Source organism: Rattus rattus, chromosome 1 (assembly GCF_011064425.1).
Source record: "Rattus rattus isolate New Zealand chromosome 1, Rrattus_CSIRO_v1, whole genome shotgun sequence".
Lineage (NCBI taxonomy): Eukaryota > Metazoa > Chordata > Mammalia > Rodentia > Muridae > Rattus > Rattus rattus.
This window is the reverse complement of record NC_046154.1, coordinates 5,249,191-5,273,798: the sequence shown is the minus strand read 5'-3', so window position 1 is coordinate 5,273,798 and position 24,608 is coordinate 5,249,191. Positions and strand designations below refer to the sequence as shown.

General features: G+C 47.1%; 1 protein-coding gene across 1 annotated transcript in view; it reads left to right on the top strand.

The window, feature by feature from the left end:
* The window catches only part of Cfap74 (cilia and flagella associated protein 74), a 64,304-nt gene that overhangs the window by 27,455 nt on the left and 12,241 nt on the right, over positions 1-24,608 (top strand). Inside the window, exons 15-24 of the mRNA XM_032893404.1 lie at positions 3,106-3,172; positions 3,619-3,708; positions 6,270-6,434; positions 7,552-7,687; positions 10,245-10,324; positions 11,042-11,164; positions 20,258-20,379; positions 20,763-20,891; positions 23,310-23,397; positions 24,085-24,258. Of these exons, the coding sequence (XP_032749295.1) occupies positions 3,106-3,172; positions 3,619-3,708; positions 6,270-6,434; positions 7,552-7,687; positions 10,245-10,324; positions 11,042-11,164; positions 20,258-20,379; positions 20,763-20,891; positions 23,310-23,397; positions 24,085-24,258 (1,174 nt within the window). The remainder of the gene's footprint in view (positions 1-3,105; positions 3,173-3,618; positions 3,709-6,269; positions 6,435-7,551; positions 7,688-10,244; positions 10,325-11,041; positions 11,165-20,257; positions 20,380-20,762; positions 20,892-23,309; positions 23,398-24,084; positions 24,259-24,608) is intronic.

Sequence of the window (24,608 nt, the reverse complement as noted above, 5' to 3'; positions counted from 1 at the left end):
ACTCCCCGACATTTTCTCGTCTTTTGTTGCTCAGCATCTGGCCTTCCATTTCTTTTCTATTTTTTCCTTTTTTCTTTTTGTTGTTTTTGAAACAGGGTCTTGCTCTGCACCTGATCTTGTACTCATCATGCAATTCTCCTGCCCCTGTTCCCAAACAGCTGACACTGCAGGTGTGTTTCACTGTATCCAGCTTATAGACAGGTCAGTTCACAGCTCAAGCCACCTACATCTGTTAGTGTGTGATATGCAGTTTCTAAAATGGGGACTCCTCTGCTCAGGGTGGGAAAAGTACCTTATTTGCCTGAAGTATTTGTCATCTCCGAGGTCTACTGCCTCCATCTGCTAACCGTGGCCTAGTCCCGGAAGCGTCTCGCCTCCATGCAGTCTTATCTGGGCCTAGAATGGTTTTAACCTGAGACTCGCAGCTAAACAAGCTCACCCTTTCTAGATCTTCCTGAACTCCACTATTGTGGCTCCAACTCCTCTCTGCGCCGATTGAGTAAACTGACTTCTTTCAGATTCTGACTGAATCAACCCCCTCTCCAGCCTGTATATATACAACTGTCCTGGTAAAGCCTCCGTCTCCCCTCCTCTCTCTCTGCAGTGCTCTCGCTTAAGTCGTCTGTCTTTCTCTCTGTTCTGGTGAGAGCTGGGCATATCCTATCCTGTCAAAACTTTCTCTGCTTCGTCACTCTGTCTGCCTCTCAATTAGATATCACTTTCAAACATGGGTACTTCCTTCTACAAACTAGGTTTACCTTCATTGTTTGGGATTAAAGGTGTGCATTAAGAGTGAGTCTGCATTCCGGCCAGAGTAGCCATGTAACTGGATTAAAATCCCTCTATACCAGGGGTCCCTTTCTTCTCCCCTGCAGGACTTCTTCATGGGGCTTCCCCCCAGGGGACTACATTGCTGTATCATTTCTCCATAGGCAGCACGGGCTGACAGAGCTCTGATAGGTACTTCCCACCTGAGAGGTGCTGTCCTCTTGGGAACTGAGTGAAGGTGGACAGGAGGATCTTTGGTTCTCTGCTCCCTCTTTCTGACAATTTGCAGAATCTCCTAGCTATCTGCAAAGTGCTTGCATGGGGGGACTATTGCTAAAAGTTGTTCATTTTACCCACTGTGTTCACGTGACACCTCAGAGCTTCTCTGTCTTTTTAGCATGAGTCACTTGCTTCTGTTAGCTTATATGGTTTCTGAAGAGTGTATGGAAGACCCAGACTAGGTGGTCACCATTACCTCGGCTACCACAAAGCTCCCCTTCCCAGGCCTGGATTAAAGATTCTCTCCATTTCTGTCTTCTGATTTCTTTTGCTGTTGTAGCTGTGTCCATCTAGAGTGTTCCTCAGTTTCCCCTGGCTGCATTGAGACCCCTGGCCCTGTGTCCTGGAGCCCCTACTGCAGCATGCCTGAGTTGCTTGATTCTCCTTAGACTCATTGTATGTCTTGGATCTGAGTTTCCTATCTCTGAGCAGCTCTAGAAATCTCTTATTCCTAGGCCGCAAGTATCTTCTCTCCCTGTTGACGGCCTCCCCGCATGACTGTCTGCCCTGCTCCTCCCATGCAAAGCCTTGCCATTCCAGCCTCCCTGTCCTTATGACGCCTGCTTCACACCCAGTGCCTATTCAGGGATGTGTGTGATGTCCCCAGCTTACTGGTCTTTTCAGCTGCGTCTAGCTGGCTGCAGAAACTGCTGACTGTGTGTCTTGTTTCAGTACTTTCTCATTTCTAAAAATTCCTAGTTCTTTTTCAGATGAGCTGGCATTTCTTAAGTGTCCTTTTCTTTCCTCCTGCCCATAACTCTGTCTATGGCTTTACTCTCTTACCACATGCCTTTTAGAAGCTCCACTCAGTCATGCAATAGTTTCAGTAGTTTGTTGTATGTGTTCTTAAGAGTTGGGGGCCCTGGGCTGGAGAGATGGCTCAGTGGTTAAGAGCACTGACTGCTCTTCCAGAGAACCTGAGTTCAAATCCCAGCAACCACATGGTGGCTCACAACCATCTGTAATGGGACTGATGCCCTCTTCTGGTGCATCTGACAACAGCTACAGTGTACAGTATAATAAATAAATAAATAAATAAATAAATAAATAAATAAATAAATAAATAAATAAATAAAAAAGTTAAAAAAAAAAAAAAAAGAGTTGGGCCCTGGTTCTCACTGCACTGGTTCATGAACACCCACGTGCACGTAGCCTTGGATTCTTACCACTCAGTCTCCAGTCTGCCTCCCCAGTGCTGCGATCCCAAGGACATAGCACCACACTGGGCTCTTTTCTAGCGCTGACTGGTTCCCATCTCATTTCTCAGCAGTTTGGGGCTGTTTTACTGGATGGCCTGATTTACTTCATGTTGCTGTTAGAAGTCAACGTCCTTGATTCTAGGCCCGGTGTGTGTCCCCAGCCCACAGCTCCATCCTCCTGGAGCTGACTTTTGGGAATGTACCTCCCTTAGTGTGCTGGCTCCCTCACTGGACAGATATCTGAAGATTGCCCAAGTCTCCTGTTCTTCAGAAGACGCAGTCAGAAGGGAGCACAGCAGACCTAGGGCTGCTAACTTAATGCATCCAGGCAGAGGCGGTGTCTCAGCTCAGGTTTCTACTGCTGGGGTAAAACCTTGCAACCAAGAGCAGGTTGTGGAGGAAAAGGTTTACTTGGCTTACCCTTCCACATCATAGTCCATTATTGAAGGAAATCACGACCTCAAATGGGAGAGGAACCTGAAGGCTCAAACTAATGCAGAGGTCATGGAAGGGTGATGCTTACTGGCTTTGCTCATAATGGCTTCAGCCTGCTTTCTTACAGAACCTAGGATCATTAGCTCAGGAATGGCACCACCACAATAGGCTAGGGCCCTCAAACATTAATCACTAATTAATAAAATGTTATACAGGCTTGCTTGCAGCTGGATCTCATGGAGGTTTCTATCTCCCAAGTAAATCTACCCTGTGTTAATTTGACTAATAAAACTAGCCAGCACAGGTGTGGTTCCTGGAACAGAAAGAGAAAAGAGACTCCAGAAGGCCCAGACGAGTTTGTAGTAAGCATCCACTTTCCACAGGGACCTAACGACCCATGTGCTGTGAATCCCTGTTTCCGCAGCTTTGACCCCCCTGGTCCCATGTCAGCTGGCATGTCCTGTGAAGTCCTTGTCACCTTCAAACCTATGGTAAGTCAAACGGCCACACGGGGTGCTGTTTTTTTTCTAGCTTAATGTCAACAACAACATTCAGCATCATTCTGTGATGCTAGTGAAATAAACCTTGCTGGAAAGTTTGATTTGACCCAAGAGACTCCGGTAGGCTGTGACATGCGTTTCTTTTCTTTTTTTTTTTTTTTTTTTGGGGGTTCTTTTTTTTTTTGGAGCTGGGGACCGAACCCAGGGCCTTGCGCTTCCTAGGCAAGCGCTCTACCACTGAGCTAAATCCCCAACCCCGTGACATGCGTTTCTTCAGGACTTGCTTATGTGAAACACTTTGGGACTCTTCCCCGGGGTGGGGGAGTCCACTAGACAAGTCGCAGGCAGGACCAGGCATGGTTATATAGATGCTGCCTGGATAACTGTGACATCAGAGATATCATTGACGAGGTGACTAGGGTTGCTTTGTTTTTTAGATAAATAAAGATCTGGAAGGAAATGTCTCATTTTTGGCTCAGACGGGCGGCTTTTCTGTTCCACTGAAGTGTTCAACGAAAAAATGTTCTGTAAGTTTCAATTCCCTGAATCTCTTCAGGGTGAGGGCCTTGGAGTACTGAGGGCATGAGGCCAGAGCTCCACCACAGAAGTATATCTACATCTACCTCTGTCTATAGACAGGGCCTCACCATGCATCTCTGGCTGTCCTTGAACTCACTACGTAGACCAGTCTGGCCTCAAACTCAGAGAAATTCACCTGCCTCTGCCTCTGCCTATGCCTCCTGAGTGCTAGCATTAAAGATCTGCACCACCGCTACTGGCTTCCAGATATTTTTATTGTGAGTATATTTTCAAATCTAATTAAGAACAGAATCATGTGGTGAATTTTCATATGCTCGCTACCTACATCAGGGAGTGTTCAACACTGCCACATTGGCTTCATCTATACACAACTTACTGTTGTAGGGCCACTTCACAGGAAATTACCAACATCAAACTCAACACCCTTAATAAACACAGAGCCCACCATGCCACTGTTTCTTTCCAGTGACACTGCACAGGACACAGACTCAGTGTTTGTGACAGACTGCAACATGGCTTTAGTCCCACACAGGCTTATAAGCCTGTCACAGGTTTGCTGTGATCTGATGACGTGGGCTGAGCGGGGTCGGGGCTCTGCCCCAGCATCTCACCGTGACCTTCTGAGAGTAATGTCTAGCCTCCGTTAGCATGACGTTCTCATGGAAATCAAAGCCAGCAGTACCAGCAAATGTCTTCCTTCACCTATTACACATATCCCAGGGATTTATTGGCCAAACCAAGGCACACATACAAGTTCAAAACCAGTGGGGCCGAGAGAGGGCTTCTCCGGTGTGATATGTGGAAGAAAGGGGGGAGAGCTGAGGTAAGAGTCTGCATCACACCAGTGGGGTCTTAATGCAGCTCCTGATTGTCACCAATACTCCATGAATAGCCAAAGCACCCACTGTCCCCACAATACCATTTACAGAGCAGTTACTTCTGATGCACTGAGATTACATTTGATGTTTTCTGACCTAGAAGAGCAGCCCCCTTTCCAGTGCTGGGTCATAAGGCCTTACTCAGCCAACTCTTTAAAACCCTGTGCGTTGTGTTTTGTGACTGCCCCCCTGATATCCCAGTCCCCGTGTCACCACTGTCCCCCTGTGTTCCTTTAAATTAGGTACTAGGTCAAATTAGATTTTAAAACAATTTTATTTTTGAGGAAAGGATTTATTCTGGTTCATGGTCTGAGGATACGGTCCCTAATGGTGGGGAAACCATGGCTGCAGGAGACTGAGGCAGCTAGTCACATCGTGTCCTAGGGTCAGGAAGCAGAGAGAGGTGAATTCTAGTTAAGGCCAATTTGTCCTTTGCTAAAAGACAGCTCTGGTTAAAAGTACTTGCTTGTTGCGCTCCCAGACACTCCTAGAACCCACATGGCCGCTCACAACCATCTGTAAGTCCAGTTCCAGGGATCCTATGCCTTCCTCTGAACTCCTCAGGCATGCATGTACATGCACACATGCAGGAAAAACACTCATGCATAAAATAAAACAGAAGTAGTTATTAAAAAATGGCTTTCATTGAGTTTGGGTTTGGGCACTTTCCTATGTATGTGTATGTATATGAAGTACTTTGGGACTATTTTAAGTCCCTCCCCCTCCACTTTCCCTCCCACCTTTAATCCTCTCTCCTCACTATAAGTAGGAACCATTTTTAGGAAGCTGGTGCTGTATGCACCATGTGTCCCACACTCCCTTCTGCTGCATGCCAAGTTTCTGTCACAGACATTGAGGCCCACCTATGCAAGAGGAACTCTCAGGGCAGAGAGCTCTCAGGCCAGGCTGCAAACATAGTAAGAGCTCTGTCTGGACTGGGGAAGATGACGGCACTTGCCTCTCTGACTTGCATCTGGACTACTCTGTTTTATACTTTGCTCTGCTTGTTTTAGTGGTCCTTTGTCTCATCTCTAGAGAAAAGCACTGCAGGTGGAGCCCTGGCTTTAGATCTGGTGTTCCCAAACAGCCTTGTGAGAAATGGCCATTTGTGGAACCATCGTGACACCCAGGCATGGCACTCGTAGTTTGAACACAGAGAGTCTGTGGCCCGTGGACGGCATGAATGACACAACCCCACTCTGAACACTGCACTTTCCAGGCCCTGTATCTGCCGCACAGCTTACCTCAGCCAGGAGTGACAGCTGTTGGCTTGTCCATCCCTCCCAGACTCCCCTCTTTCAACTACTGTCATCTCTCAATCAGGGAGCTGCTGGTTTGATTTTCTTAAGAAAGGAGTCCCAAGCTGTCCTGGTTACTGTATGATCTGTGACTTCTTAAGCCGCTGAGTCCCTGATGCACAGGAGACAGAGGCCCACGAAACCCCTCCTGTCCTGACCGGAGTGTAAGGCAGGCGTCTGTGAAGGAGAAGAGTCAGGTTTACCCTGGCTTCTTGGGACTACATCTGATATTTCTGGAGAGGAAAGCTTCTCCTAATGAGACATTGGGTCCTCTGGTCCGAGATTCCTGGCAGCATCCGCCCATCCTCCCTTGTGACTGAGGACCCAGCCGCTCTAGAGGCCGCCATGGCTCACACCTGTGTTCTTTGGCAGCTGTCCCTGGACAAGGAGCTCATTGACTTTGGGAGCTATGTAGTGGGTGAGACCACATCTCGGATGATCACACTGACCAATGTCGGGGGCCTGGGCACCAAATTCAAGTTTCTCCTCGATTCCGAGCTCTATGAGATGGACGATTCCCAGCCCGTCGTAAAAATAGTGAGTGTTCAGTCTGCTTCTGACCAGCAGCCATGGTTACCATGGGTGTCTGCAGTTCTGCCTATCCAAGGACAGGATGGGGAGCCTCCCAGCCATGTATGCAACCTCACATGGATAGAAATGAGTGAGCAAATAAGGCTGTCAGCAAATCGGTGGCGGGGGGAGAGGAAAATGTCAGGATAGCCTTAAGTCAGTGAGAGCAAAATGTCTGGCTCCAGTGAGGACACACATGCAGTCTGGCTTTAGGGGCAACAGAGGCAGAATGGGGGTACTCACTGACCAGGAACCCTTGGAATCCCACCAGAATCTAATCAGAGACCACGGCTATCTATCTTCCCAAGGCAGGAAGAGACCCTCTTGCCTTTTCCAAGACTGTTCAGGGGCCGTAGTGAACAGCAACAGCCTGGGGGTGGGGGTAGCAAGGGGGTAATCGTACTCAAGAAATGAGCTCACCATGCTCATGAGTTGTGGAGATGGGGGAAGGTGAACAGAAGGAGATGTACCTTTCCCTAGATGCTTCTAAAAGAGTCAAGCATTCTTTTGAGAAGCATGGAGCAATCATGTTGTCTCTGTTCAGGTGCCCAAACAAAGACCTCAGAAAGAATCTCACTCCAAGGGATGGCAGGGCAAATAGAGCAGCTGTGGCCAAGGCAGGATGAACAGCAAGCTACTGTGGGGGAAGGAACCAGAGAGCAAGGCAGGTGGAACGGGAGACTGAGAAACCAGGCTTGCTCTGGGCAGGGAGGTGGGTTCTTCAGGAGGCTCCCAGGCACCTAGAAGCTCTGCCTCCAACCACCGGTGAAGAAAGCATAGTCAACCCAGGCGAGAGCAGAGCCAGCCTCTGGACTAATGACCTATAGAGTGTAAAGATGGCGGACTCAGCTGCTCACAGGTGGGTGGGGTCCATGATGGAACATGGGTGCTGATGACAGAGAGGAGCCAGCTTGGCCAAGATAAAATAATCACTCTCAGCCTAGGCAAGCTGCTGCTGTGGCCTAACGACCCAGGATGGGGGAATGGGAGCCCTGGGGACAGACGCGTCTGTATCCTCTCCTGGGACAAGGGTATCTGGTGAGTTGAATGGGCACTGAAGACATTAGTCTTCCTTTCCTTTCAGAGCAGCCTCTTCAACTGTGAGGACAAAACTCTGTATGAGAAGCTCTTTAGCAGTTACTCTGAGCAACAGCTCGAAGTCAATGAGTTCCCCTCAATGGACCTCCTGAGCCAAAAGGAGTCGGAGAAGCAGCTGGATGGTAAGGGCTGGGGGGGCGGGGGTAGGGGTGCCTTGTAAGAGGCGCCTACCTCAGGCTACCCCTGAGCCAGCTAGGACAGTGGGGCTCAGGTGCCTACTCAATAGACAACAAAGAGGGCTGGCATGGGCACAAGGGCCTTCCAAGGAGGCCATCCAGGAGCCACCCTCAGCACAGTCACCACAGTACCTCAGGTCAACCAGAAGAGCCAGAGAGCCAGAGTCTTAGAGACTGACAGGCCTGTGACCCAAGTGCAGAGTTTTCTTGGGGCTTCAGTTATGAGACAGTAAACATAAAAGACACTCAGATGCGCAAACCTGCACTGGGTGAGGTGTGCACTGAGATTCTTTTTGTGTTAAAACTAACAGCATCAACAGAAGCCCCAGCTTTGGACAGCCAGGCTGGTCACAGGATGTGCAGGTTTGAGGGCTTTGAAGGCCCTGCCTATGGTCCCTGCCTGTGCTGGTGTTTATCAGGGTAACCAGTCTCTGAGGAGGGTTCTTGGTTCACACTACACAGAAGTATGGATGATATACGGGGACAGTTTTTAAAACTGAACAATCCTGTGCTGACTGGAAAAAGAAGTACCTTGTCAAGGCACTGGTCCTTAATGTAATGCGGCCTGCTGCCCGTCCTGTTTCCTTTCGTCCATCCCTTCGTCTCTCCCTCCCTCCTTTCTTCCCTCTCCTTCCTTTCTTCCTTCCCTTCTTTCTTTCTTGTTTTGTTGGTTTTTTGGTGTTTTTTTTTTTTTCAAAACAGGTTTCTCTTTGTAGCCGCACAGCTTACATAGCTCTATCCTAGAGCTCACACTGTAGACCAGGCTAGCCTTGAACTCATAGAAATCCTCCTGCCTCTGCCTCCTGAGTTCTGGGATTAAAAGGCATGGGCCATCACTGCCCAACTGTAGTTCTTTAAGATTTACAAACTTAATCTTTGTTTTGGCTGTGTGTGTGCCCTTTGAGCTATCCTCCCCATGCCAAATGTCATACAACTGTGACACATACATTTATGATTGTCAGTAGTCTATTTCAAACTTTAAAAAGTTGTGCTGAGGAGTTCCTCTCAGTTTGTCATAGTCCAAACACCACCCATTTTGAGGGATTGTCACTTAAGCCTCAGAGCCGCAAGCACTTAAAACCCACGGGTCTCCAGCATGCCAATCACCCTTCGCTTTCCCACCTCTGCCCAGCGTGTCACGTGTTCTCCCACTGTGAGGCTGAAGCTGAGTCACTTCTCCACACTCTGTGTGCGACGACCCTACCTCTGCACACTTCTTCTTACACGCCTTGGCTGGGTCCTTTTCATCATTCTCATCAGCAGGAGACGGTGCATGTATGGGTCTTCCTGCCATCTCTCTGTTCAATTCTTACCTGGGTACAATTCTCATTCCCAGGAGGAAGCAGGTCCTTACCTGCATCAGCAAAGGGGTCAGACAAATAGAGGACCGGATAAGGAATGCACTTCCTTCATGGAAACTGGCTGTAGGCTGCAACACGGGGTGAGGCATCGACGGCGAGGCAGCTGAATCCTTAGAACCGACTCATTCAAATTAGCTTCTGTCTGCGTCTCAGTCTCTGTGAGGACGGCCTCTTGTTCTCGAAACTTTCACTGAAATGTGTTTGGGCTGGGCAGAGGTGGCGCACACCTTTGATCCTAGCACTCAGGAGACAGAGGATCTCTGAGTTCAGCCTGGTCTAAAGAGCAAGTTCCAAGACAGCCAGGGCTACACAGAGAGACCCTGTCTCAAAAAACAACAACAAAAAAGAAATATATGTTTGGATGAATGGGTTGTTTATGCTAGTAATCTATTGACTATCTAAGCAGGAATATACTTTTGGCTCTCTTTTCCGACCAGTTGATCAATTTACCTTATACTAATATACTTTCTTGGTGAGCTTAGACTAAGTCTTGAAGCCAGGAAGTGCCTGCTACCCAACTTTGTTTTTTCAAAGTAGTTGCTTTGCATTGTGTTGGTTCCTTGCATTACCAGTTGCATTTTAGAATTAGTTTCTTGGTACACACACACACACACACACACACACACACACACATACATACATGTTGGTACATTGATACATATCTATCTATACTCCCAGCACCTAGGAAATAGAGGCAAAAGGATCAGGAGTTGAAGATCATTGAGTTCAAGGCCATCCCTGGGCTAAGCCAGACCTTAAAAAAAGAGAGAGAGAGAGAAAGAAGACTGAGCATGGTGGCTCAATCCCTTAATCCCAGTCCTCAGGAAACAGGCAAGTAGATCTCAGTGAGTTTGAGGTCAGCCTAGGGGGCAGGGACACACAGAAACACCTGTCTTGAGAAAGCAAAAACAAAAATAAAGAAAAGAAAAAGAGGGGAAGCCTGGAATGGATATAACTGGTACAGTTTTGAATGTGTCACCAGTTTGGAAATAATATCTTGGCATATTGAGTCTTCAACCATAAGGATGGTGGCCCAGTGGGTCACATGATCTTTACTTTTTCCTCAGCAGTGCCTCTGAGTTTGCAGCAAGAAAGTCTTCCTTCTACTGATTATTGATGTAGGCTCATATGTCTTCTTCCAGACGCAGAGGTTACCACAGCTGCGGTCAGTGCCATGACCGTGCCTCCCAGCGAGGAGCAGGCAGAGATCACACTGGGGGAGGTGAGTGCACCTGCCCTGCCAGGTAGCAGCTCATCTTCTTCCAGCCCTAGCCACACCCTCTTTGATCAACGACCTCCCTCTTCTCAGGGTGCTCTTTCACCTGTCCAGAGCCAGACTAAACCCACAGCCTCCAGGCAGCTGTCGTCTAGTACCAAGGCATCCCCTCCCAGTGTCAACCATAGATAGGACCGGAGCAGCGGGGCCAGTTTTCTGTGTGTGGTTCGGCTTAGAGAGGACACCAAGGATGAGCTGAAATGTGGAGGGAGATGCAGAGAAAGGTTCAGGCTGCCTTTCTCGTCCCAGTCCAAGTGGACTATGAACCTTAGAATCAGGAATGGGATCTTTGAAACTCCAGGAGCTTGGAGGTAGGGTAGGGTGGTAGGGAATTGTGTGTCCTGTACACAAGATAGAAAATGCAGCCGTCTTCTATCAAGCTTTAATGCTGGTGAAAAGGACCTGGCCTCTGTTTGGGACTGAGGATGTGTGGAAAGCACACAGGTGACTCACTGCAGAGTCTGTTGGGACTCCACAGCAGTAAGCACTCAAGAGCAGAGACAGCCTTAGAACTAAGAATACCTGTATGTGACCAATGGACATACATGGTCCTGCTACCACCCATCCATGCAGTGGTAGCAAGCATCAGGGTGAGTAGGAAGCACCCTACTAAAAACCACAATGCCTACACTCTGACCCCATGGCACCTCTCCTCTTACACAGATAAGAGAGGGGGAAATCGGTCCCTTCAGTTCCATCAAAGTGCCCATCATCTTCACTCCCATTATCCCAGGAGAGGTGCAAAACAAGTTCAAGGTCGTGTTTAAGGATCCACAGAGTCCGACGGTGAGTACCCTGTGCTACCTGGTGTGACTGATCTCCACAGCTACACCAGACAGCTGCTTTTGGTGATGTGAGGTTTTCACTTGCCCTTGTTTAAATCTTTAGTGGGTGGCACAGATGGCTGACACCTCAGCTAATAACGCGCATGAGCACATGAGTGTTCAGATGCTCACCTGTACAAACTACTTTGCTTTTTTCTCCTTTCTCTCCTTTCTTCCACCTCTCTTTTTAAAATATTTATATCACTGGAGATAAAACTCAGAACCTTGAGCAAGCGCTCTGCCAATGAGCCTCACCTCAGGCTCTAGTCCGTACTCTTGTTTGCAAGTTTTCCATGTATTTGGTGTACATGCCTGTGAATGAATGTTCATACATATGGTCACACATGTGTGTACAAATGTGATGCATGTTTGTTTACGGGGCCAGAGGTTGATATTGGGCCTCTTTCTTGATTACTATCTACTTTACACTCTGAGGGGAGGTCTCTCACTTACACCAGAGCACACTGACGCAGTTAGCCTCGATAGTAAGCTTACTCATGAGATTTCTTATCTTCTGCATCCTGGGATTATCAGAGAGTCCACTGTGCCCACTGGGCTTTTCTGTGAGTGCTAGGAACCCAAACTCTGGCCTGATGCTTACACAGCCAGCACCTTCACCTGGTGAGCTGTTTGTCCAGCTCCCCTAACCCCCTGCACTTAATAATTAGAAATGTGTTTCTTAATTTACAATCTTATAGATTTACTAAATTATAATCAGAGAAGATGATCACTTGGTTAATGTGGAAACACCAAGGATAGGTAAAGAAGAAATCCCAGGGGCTGGAGAGGTGGCTCACTGGCTAAAAGCACTGACTGTTCTTGTAGAAGACCCAGGTTTGATTCCCAGCTCCCACCCCTCCCCACATGGTGGTTCACAACCATCTGTAACTCCACTTCCAGAGTATCTGACGCCCTCTTCTGACCTCCATAGGCACTGCATGCACATGGGTGTACAGACAAACATGGAGGAAACACACCCATACACATTAAATAAAGATGGATAATTAACCCAGATAGTGGTGGCCCACATTTGGGAAGCAGACGCAGATCTCTGTGAATTTGCGGCCAGCCTGACCTACAAAGTGAGTCCAGGACAGCCAGGATTACACAGAGAAACCTATCTGGAGGGAAAAAAAAATCATGGAAACCCAACAACTCTACGTCGAATGACCACTGGGTCAAATCAGTAAGAAAGAAAGAAACAAAGACTGCACAACATGTGCAAACCCATGGGACACAATGAAAGTGACGCCAAGTGGAAAGTTCGCAGCACTGAGTGCCTTCATAATGAACCTGGAGAGATCTCATACCAGCAACTTAACCATGCACCTGAACAACCGGAGGAGTAGACGCAGGAAACAATCCCACTGAGGGCTGAATTCAAAGACAGCAACACAAAGATTCAATGAAACCTAGAGCTGGTTCTTTGAGAAAATCCACAAGATAGACAAACCCTTACCCAAACCATCCAAAAGACAGAGGGACAGTATCCAAATCAACAAAACCAGAACTGAAAAGGGATACATAACAACAGACCAAGGAAATCCAGAGAATCATCAGTCTTACTTCAAAAACCTGTGCTACACAAAACTGGAAAACCTAAAAGAAATGGATAACTTTCTCAATAGATACCATTTACCAGCGTTGAATCAGATAAACAATTAAATAGACTGATGGCCCCTAAGGAAGTAGAGGCGGTCGTTAAAACTCTCCCATTCAAAAAGAACCCAGAGCTAGACTTTCAAAGAGCTAATGCCAATTTTCCTCAAATTATTCCACAAAGTAGAAACAGAAGGAACATTGACAAATTTATTTTATGAGGCCACAGTCACCCTAATACCCAAATCACACAGAGATACAACAAAGAAAGAGAATTACAGACCAATTTCCTTCACAAACATTGATGTAAAAATAAAATGCTCACAAACCGAATCCAACAGCACACCGAGATAATCATCCACCATGATGGAGTAGGCTTCACCCCAGAGATTCAGAGATGGTTCAACATACAACATTGTATGAACACAATCTACCATATAAACAAACAAACGAAAGAAAGACCACACAATCACCTTACTGGATGCAGAAAAGGCCATTGACATATCCAATACCCTACATGATAAAAGTCCTGGAGAGATGAGGGACACAGGGGACATGCCTAGACACAATAAAGCAAGCTGATAGCCAACATCAAATTAAATGGAGAGAAACTCAAAGAAAAACAAAAATTCCACTAAAACCAGGAAGACGAGGCTGTCCATCCTCTCCAAATCTATCCAATATGGCACTTGAAGTTCTTGCTAAAGCTATAAAAAAAAAAAAAAAAAAAAAGACAAATAACTAGGGCTGGAGAGGTGGCTCAGAGGTTAAGAGCACTGACTGCTCTTCCAGAGGTCCTGAGTTCAATTCCCAGCAACCATCTGTAATGGGATTGGATGCCCTCTTCTAGTGTGTCTGAAGACAGCTACAGTATACTCATATACATGAATGAACAAATTAAAAAAAAAAACTGATCAAGGAGATACAAATTGGATAGGAAGTAGTCAAAGTATCACAGTTCACAGATGGTCTGACCCCAAAAATTCTACCAGAGAACTCCTACAGCTGATAAACACTTTCAACAAAGTGGCTGGATACACAATTAACGCAAAAAAAAAAAAAATCAGTAGCCCTGTTATATACAAATGACAAACGGGCTGAGAAAGAAATCAGGGAAACAACATCCTTCACAATAGCTACGAACAATCTAAAATATCTTAGGGTGACTCTAACCAGACAAATGAAGGACCTGTATGACAAAAAGTTCAAATTTTTTAAGATTTATTTACTTAATGTATACTGTAGCTGTCTTCAGCCACACCAGAAGAGAGCACTGGATCCCATTACTAATGGTTGTGAGCCACCATGTGGTTACTGGGAATTGAACTCGGGACCTCTAGGAAGAGCAGTCAGTGCTCTTAACTGCTTGAGCCATCTCTCCAGTCCCTCAAATCTTTGAAGAAAGAAATTGAAGATGATATCAGAAAGTGGAAAGATCTCCATGCTCATGGATCTATAAGATTAACGTAGTAAAAATGCAATCTACAGATTCAATGCAATCCCTATCAAAACCCCAACACAATTCTTTACAGACCTTGAGCATAATGTCATATGGAGTTTAAAAAAAAAGTCATGAAATTTGCAGGCAAAACTTGCAGGCAAATGGCTATAGCTAGAAAGAAATCATCCTGAGTGAGGTAACCCAGACCTAGAAAGACTGTCGGCGTCTGCACCGACAGGGTACCGAGAATCGGGCAAAAGCCTGTGGGATTATAGAAACATACACACAGGTTATTCGTGTCAAGCCAGAAGAGGAAGGGCCTCCTGTAACTTTATTCACCGAACTATATACCCCAAGTACACCAGGTAGAAAATATTTGGGAAGCACAGTGGGAAACCCTGGCTCGAGACCGACTATGTGACCTGAATAACTAGGGAAATATCCAGGAAGACCAGCCTAAATCTTAAAGACAAAGACCGAGAAGACAAAAGGCAGGAAAAGAATTGACCACCACTCAGGTGTGTGGTACCAGGCCAGACTGCTCCTTTGTTAGGAACAAAAGGCTTCCACATGCATCTGCAGGGCTTAGCAGGGGTCAAACCCTGCAAGAGACCCAGAAGGGTCTTGTTCAGGCTGAAAGCATTCCGTGATTGTTATCTTCTTGTGCCGTAAATTCATGAGAGAGGCTTTTGTCCAACAATCTCAAGACTTTATGGCAGTCATCTTAACTGTGGCCATACAGTCACAAAGCGTCCAGGCCCAAATCCAATACTGCTCCCTACAGAAGACAAACATAGTATTCACTCATAAGTAGATATTAGCCATCAAGGATAATCATGCTATAATCATGATACAATTCACAGACCTAGAGAGGACAGGTAACAAAGAGCATTCAGAGAGATGCATAGATCTCCCTGGGAAGGGAAAATAGAATAATAGATTCCAGGGGTGGACTAGGGATGGGTGGGGATGGGAACAGGAGGAATCAGGTCACGTGGTGGAGGAAGAGGGATGACCAGAGCTGGGGAACATTTCGGGCCAGGTAGTTAACCTAGTGCAATGGAAACTCTTGGAATCTATGACGGTGATGGGGGATACAGAGCCTGAATCCTGTCTCCTGTAACCAAACAAGGCTTCCAGGAAAGGGATTGAGACACCGACCCAGCCACAAAACCTTCAACCTACAATTTGTCTCGCCTACAAGATGTGCTGGGGTAAAATTCATGGGAGTGGCCAACAACGCCTTGTCCAAGACTCACACCACAAGAGGGAGCCCACGCCTGACACTGCCTGGAGGGCCAGGAACAAGAGGCTGGCCAGCCCAGAGACCTAGGATAGAACTGAACACAGGCAATTGTAGCAGGCAGAGGGGTCAAGGACACCACAAGGATGTGCCTCTGACTCCTTTGCCTGCTTTTCTTCCCACCGACTTGCCTCGTCCAGCCTTGATGTGAGGACATGTGCCTCATCTTATTGTAGCTTGTTATGCCATGTTTGGTTGATATCCCTGGGGAGGTCTGCTGGTTTCTGAAGAGAAACCAAAGAGGAGTGGATCTTGGGGAGAGACTGGGAGGAGAGAAGGGAGGGGAAACTGCAGTCAGGAAGTGATATGTGAGAGAAGAATAAATTTTAGAAAAGAAACAGACGAACCATTCTCTGAAATGGAGCAACAGGACAACTCAAAGAATGGTTTGGACAATCCCTCTTGGAGTGTAGATGGTTGCCTACAGAGAGGCAGAGGCAAAGTCTCTACCAGGTCCTACTGCCTCGCCTCTGAGTTGCACCTGCCTTTCGTCTGTACACAGCAGGCGGTGGGGAATGGTGACTAAGGCACCTGCACATTAGCTGGACTTAGTGAGCCTGCCCCAGCCAGGAAGACATGCTAACAGTATCAAAGCCCATCATCCCACCAGTCTGATGTATAATTTACATATGTTCTCCTGTGGGGAGGGACCTCTACTGCTGGCCAGGGTCTCCTGCCCAAAAGAATGAGTATTGTCAGGGTGTCAGGTCCCAAAAACGGTGACCTGCCTTTTTTTTAGTATTAAAAGTGTTTAAAGTTTTCTCTGTTAGCAGAGGCAAGGCTTATCCAGAAATGACAAGTAGCTGCAAGAAAGGTGTGTCTGCTTTGAAGCTGAAAACAAACTTAGTAACAGGGTCACTTCCCTACTGTCCCTCCCATGAATCTGTCTTCCTTCCTGTTTATGTTTTTACATGTCTTGCTGTCAAGATCATAGAACAGCTTTACTGGTTGGGACATGAGGGAGTACACGCTTCAGTTAGAGTTACGATTTCACCCCAAACAAACACCATTTGTCACTCCATTTTGTGGTCATTTTCTTTTTAGTTCTCTCTCTCTCTCTCTCTCTCTCTCTCTCTCTCTCTCTCTCTCTCTCTCTCTGGCTTTTTGTTTGTTTGTTTGGGGGTGGGTAACTCATATAAAGGGAAAAGGACCCAGGTATTAGCCCCTGTCCCTGGCTTCCTTCATTCTTTTAACTCTCCTTTGACAGAGTCCACACTGCCAGCCTCACACCCTACCCACCCTGTCCCAAGTTTGTACCCTGAACCACTCCAGTATTCCCTGCCCCCAGGGGTTGAGGACCAATCCCTCTCAGTGACAAAGTAGGTAACAGTCTTATCTGAGAACTCTGGATGCTCCAAATAAAAATGCAGTATTTACTGGATGTGCCTCAACAATTCCACTAAGAACAATAAAAAGACTGTCTTGAAGATCCAAAAATGTAAAATATCAAAATAGTAGAAATAAATTAGATAGCTCACAAGGAGGATGAGGACGGAGGAGGACAAAGACAAGAGAAGGATCCATCCTAGCTGGACCACCTACGAATTGTGACTTCCCTTGCTTTTTGAGACTACTAGAACTTCCTTTTTTGTCATTCTTGTCTGTCCTCCAGATCTAAGCTACCCACATGCCCCATAGGACCTAGTCTCTGCTGTAATAGGCTTACACTGACCCCTTAGCATCTCAGCCAGCCTGTGCAGGCTCCTGCCCCCCTGCAGAACCGTGTCCCTGGAATGTTTTTTGACTTTGTCTCTGATCCAGAAATAGATTGCATTTTTTGGCCACCCCGTGGCCTCAGACTTGATAATTGGAACATTTTAAATGGCACAAGCCCTTTAGCCTATGCAAAAGGAAACCTCTTACCCACTAACTCCCACACCAACTTACCCTATCGATGGTCTAAAAGGCACAGTCCTCTATCCCAGGCTGAGTCCTTTAGTCATGTAGATTTTCAGAGGTCTCTATTAACCAAATAGTATCAGGACACAATAGTACCTACCCAGTGGACTTCACTCTGATGCCAAGCTCCCTTTAGTTCCAAGTTCTGCCATCCCTTCAGGCTACCACCCACTCACTTTACTCAACCAGTCAGACCCAGTGAGCCCCAGTGGGGAGAACCAGCAGGCAAAAACTCAGGAAAGTCACCACTACTTTCCCAGATCCCTGCACAATGGCTGGATTTTGTAGCTTCCAGTCTGTGTTATCTCTGCCAGTCCTACACACAACACACACCCCTCTCTGTATGGTGTGTTATTTTCCAATCAAGGATTTGCGTTGTTTTGTTTGTAGTGCTGGGGGTCAAACCGGCGGCTTTGAACAAACTAGGCAAGCTGCATCCCTAACCCAAGGTTTCAAGCCATTTAAAATCTTGTTAAACTTTAAATTGGATGAGAAGTCTGTGGCCATTCAGTATTGAGTTACATGTTTTATGTTTATAATTGCTGATAACGGAAGACACTCTAAGATGGGCATTGGTGGCACACGCCTTTAATCCAAGCACTCAGGAAGGAGGCAGAGGCAGGTAGATCCCTGTAAATTCCAGGACAACCAGAGCTACACAGAGAAACCCCGTCTTGAAAAACAATAAGCAAACAATAGACATTTTAGGATGATAATGTCCTATAGGAGGTAGCTGTAATTTCAGATTTGAGTGAGTGAGTTTGTTAGGGACATGGCAGGCAGAAGTAACAACCAGAAGCAAAAAGCATTACATCAGTCTTACTGTCAAGCAGAAACTGACAGGGAGACACTAGAGTCACTGGTGAACAAAGACTGTCCCAGACAGGACATCTCCTCCTGGGTGAGACTTTCAGTTAGTCCCGCCATGGACATTCTTGTTGTTTTGTTTTTTGCTTTGGATGTCAGGGTTTCTCTGTGTAGCCCCGGCTGTCCCGGAAACTCGCCCTAGAGACCAGGCTGGCCTCCAACTCAGAGATCCACCTGCCTCTGCCTCCCGAGTGCTAGGATCAAAAGGTGTGCGCCACCACCGCCCAGCATCACCACAGACATTTCTATACCACAGGATAGCTGAGCATTTCACTGTGGGAAGATTGATGGGAATTATTTATCTGTCAGCTGTCCACACTCAAATGATTTACTCTCTTGTTGTCAAGGACATGCTATTTTCAACATTGGACTGTTTCTCCTGTCTACCATTCTCCTTCTTGCAGGGTAGGGATGAGGGGCAGCCCATCCCTGAACAAGGGGTCTTGGAGGATACTGTAAGATAAGCTTGTCTGGATCTGAAGTGAGAAGAGGCCAACCGCATCCAGAGCTATCATCCCGGTCTGTTGTACTTTGACATTTTCACACACGTGTACAACATGTCTTTATCACACCCAGCCTCAGTTCTCTCCTCCACATTACCTAAAGATCCTCTTTCGCCTCTTTCAAAATTTCCTGTATGTCCTCTTTTTACAGTCATTAATAATTAATTCTTCTAACATTGAATCAAAGAAAGGCGAATGCCTCATCTGGCAGTCACCCACTGCCATGGTCATGTGGTCTAAGTGTCTTCTAAGTATCTATATTTACATAATGTATACATCTGTGCTGATCCCAACCTCGGTCAGAAAAGCTTCTGACTGCGGTGGGCAGTTAATGAAGAACCATGGAGCTGTTTGAAATGCCGTCAGTAAGGGGCTGACTGCTCAGCTGTGGTGGGATCATCGACGTCAGCTCCCAGTCTGCCTTCCCTGGACATGATGTTTCCGTGTGCAGTCATTTGTTCTTTTGCTTGGAAGATTCATCCAGAGAGACACCCTGCTCTCTCTCCAAGACTCTCTGCCTCAACACGGTGCCCCAGTTGATTTCTGATGGATTTTCGTGGTGATGGTGGTAGGGGTGACAGGGCTTCTCTCTGTAGTCTTGGCTGATTTGGAACTCACAATTCAGACCACAAAGGCCTCAGATTTACAAATATCTGCCTGCCTCTGCCTCCCAAGTAAGGGATTAAAGATGTGCAGCATCGCACCCCAAATCCGCTGAAGATTTTGAGCACCAAATTTGATGTTTTACCACCATCTAACTATGGACCGATCTGGCTTGCTATACACTTAACAGATCTCATTCACTGTTATAGATTATCTTCTGTCAGTATTTGGGGTTACTAGGATGACTGAACAAAGAAAGAAACGCAGGATGAATCAGGCTCCTCAGCAGCCAGGGGATCAGCCTCTGCGGGACCGAACCCCAACCCCACTCTGCAGTACACAAAGATGCTCCCAGCAAGTCAATTTCCACACACCAAAACCTCTTATCTGATCCAGGAGTTGTCTGAAGGAATCATTACCTAAAAAACTCTTAGCCACAGAAGAGAGACTTCCTGATCTGCCAAGTACATCTCCTCTGGGACTACGTTATTCAGAGAAGCTGTGGATCCTTCAAAAGGAACCCCCATAAAACCTCAGATACAGACACTGAGTATTTACAGAAGGCTACTTCAAAGCCAAGAAGCCATCACTCTGGAATTCGTGCCATACACAATGGCTCTGCAAAAATTATGCGGCAATTCTCTGGATCCCGTAGAAAAGGATAATCACATGGAAAAAAAAATCACAAAACCCTTTAGCACACGCCACGCTCAATTATCAACCTCATGCTTGTAATTCAGTAAGTTGCAAAAAGTCAAGCCATGAAACTTTTTGCTGAGTACGGTGTTAACGCTCATTGCAGACTCCTACACGGCAATTTAAACATATGTTCTACCTCAGTTATATTTCAGAGCCACTGGAACTGCCATAGATGTGCCAGTCTGGGTGCCAAGGGCCACGGTGGACCTGAAGATCTGCATGTATGACCGACTCTACCAGGACTCCATCACTGTCCACACGAGGTGAGCCCCACGGTGGCCAGGAGTGCCATGCCTAGAGCTGGCTAAACACAGATGGCAGAGGACTAGGCAGCTGACTAGGCTGTGAACCTTAAAGAAAGTAATCCTAACTCTCCAGGAGATCCCAGTGTTGTCCAGTCGTTGTAGAGGTACAGATCTGAAGACAGAGGAAGGGACCACAAGCTATGGAATGCCAGAATCTAAAGAGGGTTAGGGGGGTCCCCTGCAATCTCCACAAGGAACCAGTTCTACCTCATCTTGACCTTTAGTCTGGCTAGTCCCCCTTTGGCCTCTGTCCTCTGAGATGCTCACACTGGTTCTATCATTACAAATACCTTAATGAGTCGAGGGATTAAACACACAGAGTCACCCGTGACCTCTTGCAGATCAAAAGCAGCCCTGCGCCTGAAGTTTGAAGTCTGTAAGGAGCTGAGAGGCCATATAGAGCTATTGCCAGAAACTGGCTACATCCAGGCCCAGTCCACCTACTCAGTACAGCTCAAGTTCCTGCCTCGGTGAGAACTAGGAAAGCCCTAGAGCATGATGGGAGGGAGCAGGACCAGAGCATGATGGGAGGAGGGGGCGGGGCCAGTGGGTGCTTTGTGCTGGTCACGGCATCCGGGACCTGACTCTGCCAAGATAAGAATACCCTGACACTCCACGCAAGGTCCTACCCTGGTTTCTGCTGGAATACATCCTGCTCTTTGGAGATCTTTCTCTCTTCCTGCGGCTCCATGAGGCCCTGCATCTACCTGAAGCGAACACTTGAAGCTTGTTTCCTTACCTCTGTCACAACGCTCCATAAGGCGTTTCTGTCTCCCGGTTCTCCCTGCATCCCACTTCTTGGTTCTTACCCTTGGGATACCTGCACAGCCGGTGTCCATGCCGTTTTGCTATGTGGTATGTCCTTTCCTTTGGCTTCTGCCTTTCCTCAGATGGACTTCAACTTTTCTGGTGCTTTGGCAACCCAGAGTCCTGTTTTTCACATTGGTTGCTCTGTTGCCCTAAGTGACCCCTGGTTCCTGCCACTGAGCCTGTTTCCCGGGGCTAAGATATAGATCCTAGGCTATCAACAGAGTTTGGACCAGAGAAGTAAGTGTAGCAGGCTGTGGAGCTGGGCGGCCAAGGGCGATCTGCTGCCAGGCGGCACACTCACAGGGTACTGAAGAGGAACTGAAGCTTTTTAAAGTCTGAGCTGCTTCTTGGACATTCTTGCAGACTGCCCATCATGGTAAAAGGGGACATTTTTTCCTCTGTATTTTTTTTTTTTATATTTCTATAATGACACTAATTCTTTTTATAGTAAAAAAATTAAACTTTTCGAGACAGAGTCATAACCGAGTACCTCAGGCTGCCTGGCTTACATTATGGTCTTCTGGCCTATTACAGGTGTATACAACCAAACACTTCATGTTTCCGAACTGGGGTTCGAACCCAGGGCCGTGTGCTCTACCTCCCACTGAGGCATATACCAGTCCCATGAGCAACCTGCTCTTAAATAATTCTGAAAGGGAATTTTAGGATTCCTTCAAATAATAGATGCCCTACCAGTTTATCGATTTTTGTCATTAAAACTTTTATTTTGGACTAAAGAGATGGCTTGCCTGGTGACCTGAGTTCACGTACCAGAATCCACAATAGAGGAGAGATCAAACTCTTGCCAGTTAACCCCTGACCTTGACACACAAACAATGATACACAAGTTCCCCCTCAAAATAAAACCATAGAATTCTAATTTCATTGTAGAATTAGAGCTGTACATATTTATGAGATATATATGATGTCTTAATACACTCAGGGAATAGAGAGGAATGGGAGAATATGGCATAATTAAACTAAGCTCTTTCTCTTTTTTGGTACTTGTCTGAGACGGGATCTCACTATGGAGACCAGGTTGGTCTCAAACACAAAGAGAGTAACCTGCATCTTCCACTAAAGTTGCCGGAGTCAAGGCATGCGCCACTACATCTGGCTAAGCCAAGCTAATTATTTTTTAATTTTTTAATTGAAAATAGCTTCTCCTCTCATACAATATATCCCAACCACAGTTTGCCCTCCCTCCATTCCTCCCAGGTCCCCTCCACCTCCCCTCTCCCCCAGATCTCCCTCCATTTCCTTTCAGAAAAGATAAGTCTCCAAAAGATGGCAGCCAAACAGGCCAACACAAGACACAATAAGACAAGGCAAAAGGCCCTCGTATTCAGTCTGGAAGAGGCAACCCAACGGCAGGGAAGGAGTCTCAAGAAGAGGCAAAGGAGTCAGAGATAGAGATGTACCCACTCCACCGTTAGGAGTCCCACAGGAGCACCAAACTAAGCCATAACACAACAGAGGGCCTGATGCAGACCCCTGCAGGCCTTGTGCTTGCCCTTTCATTCTCTGTGAGCCCATGAGAGTCCTGCTTAGCCGACTTGGTGGGCAAGACATTTCGTTTTCAAAGTTAGTATATGAAGGAATGAGTGTCCTAATGTTGATTCACACATCCGTCATTATACATATGTATTGTGTATGTGTGTAGGTGTGTGTGTGTGATGTGTGGTGTGTGTGTGTGTGTGTGTGTGTGTGTGTGATGTGTGTATGTGTGTGTGATGGGTGTATGTGTGTGAGATGGGTTGTGTGGGGGGTGTGTGGTGTGTGTGTGTGTGAGTGTGTGTGTGTCTGTGTGTGTGTGTGTGTGTGTGTGTGTGTGTGTGTGTGTGTGTGTGTGTGTGTGTGTGTGTGTGTGTGTGTGTGTGTGTGTGTGTGTGTGTGTGTGTGTGTGTGTGTGTGTGTGTGTGTGTGTGTGTGTGGGGGTGTGGTGTGTGTGTGTGTGTGTGTGTGTGTGTGTGTGTGTGCATTTTCTTATTCGCCCTTGCCCTTCGATTTTAGAACAGTTTTTATTGTAGAAAGTATAAAGAGGAAAAGTACATTCAAGTGGGTTCTACCTCTTGCAGACAATCCCTCCCAGAAGATGCAAGGAAGTATTTCGACCCTGCCAGTCGAGTTCTGGAGGCTCCGATGACAATTCGGGTAGCTGACCAGGTCTGTACAGAACACTCTCTGGGACTGTCTCCAGGGCAGTGAAACCCCACACCCTCAATGACAATATCTACACACACAGAACCCCACCTTCAGAACCCATTCTCATTTTCCAGCTGATGATGGCCAGTGGCCTGGCAGGCAACTTTGCCATCTATCCACACAACCCCTACATAGTATGAAACAGGGCAGGCATGCGTGGGCCAGCAAGGGGCCCCTCTTATTCTGGTCCAAGCAAGCTGATTCAAATGCTTTGCTCACATATACACACAAAAAACATGCCGGCATAATTGAACATGGATACACACATGAATGCACCACACACACACACACACACACACACAGAGAGAGAGAGAGAGAGAGAGAGAGAGAGAGAGAGAGAGAGAGAGAGAGAGACACATGTTATCCTTATCACCAGGGCTCCACACATTGTGCTTACAGGCAATCCATGCACACATAGCCCCATGCACTCACTGCCACAGCTGGTCCTTTACACTGCTGCCAGCCCCTCCTTTAATCTTCGCCATGGATCTCTGGCTCAGATGCTCATTCACCAGATAACACTGGGGAGTGGGCTGCTTGAGGAACTCCCGTTCCAGAAAGAGTATGGCGTTGGGCAGCCTTTATTACCTGGGGGCTTTGCATAAATCTTCCCGTGGCTGGGAATGTTCTCTGCCTTCTGAACCTCAGATCAAACCAGTGAGGTTCACTGTCCAGGCCATCGTCACCACCTCAGACTTGGAAATCAACCCCTCAGAGATAAACTTTGGCTACTGTACCATCTACGAGGCTATCCGGACAGAGTTCCGCCTCAGCAACCTCTCCCTGCTGCCCCAGGAGTTTGGGTTCGTTGGACTTCCCAAGGTACCTGCTCTGGTCAGCCCTGGCGATAAGGGGTGAGACGTAACAGCTGCTCTCCAGGCTCAGGTATCCGCAACCCTGCTGTCCTCCATACCTCCCAGCTGACCCTCTGCTTGTTCAGGACGGAAAGGCCCCTCCCTGACCTCGAATTCTTTGTCTGTAAGGTACACCCAAAAAGCTGCAGCCTCTCTCTCTCCCTTCCTGCCTTCTAAGACTTAACCTGACCAAGGCCCACAGGACAGTCTAAAAGGATGCCCAGGCCTGGCTGCCATCAGCCTAAGGAGCTAGGCTGTCCCTCTACCCATTCCCACACACTCAGCTCACTTTGCCCTCACACTCAGTTAGGCTGAGCA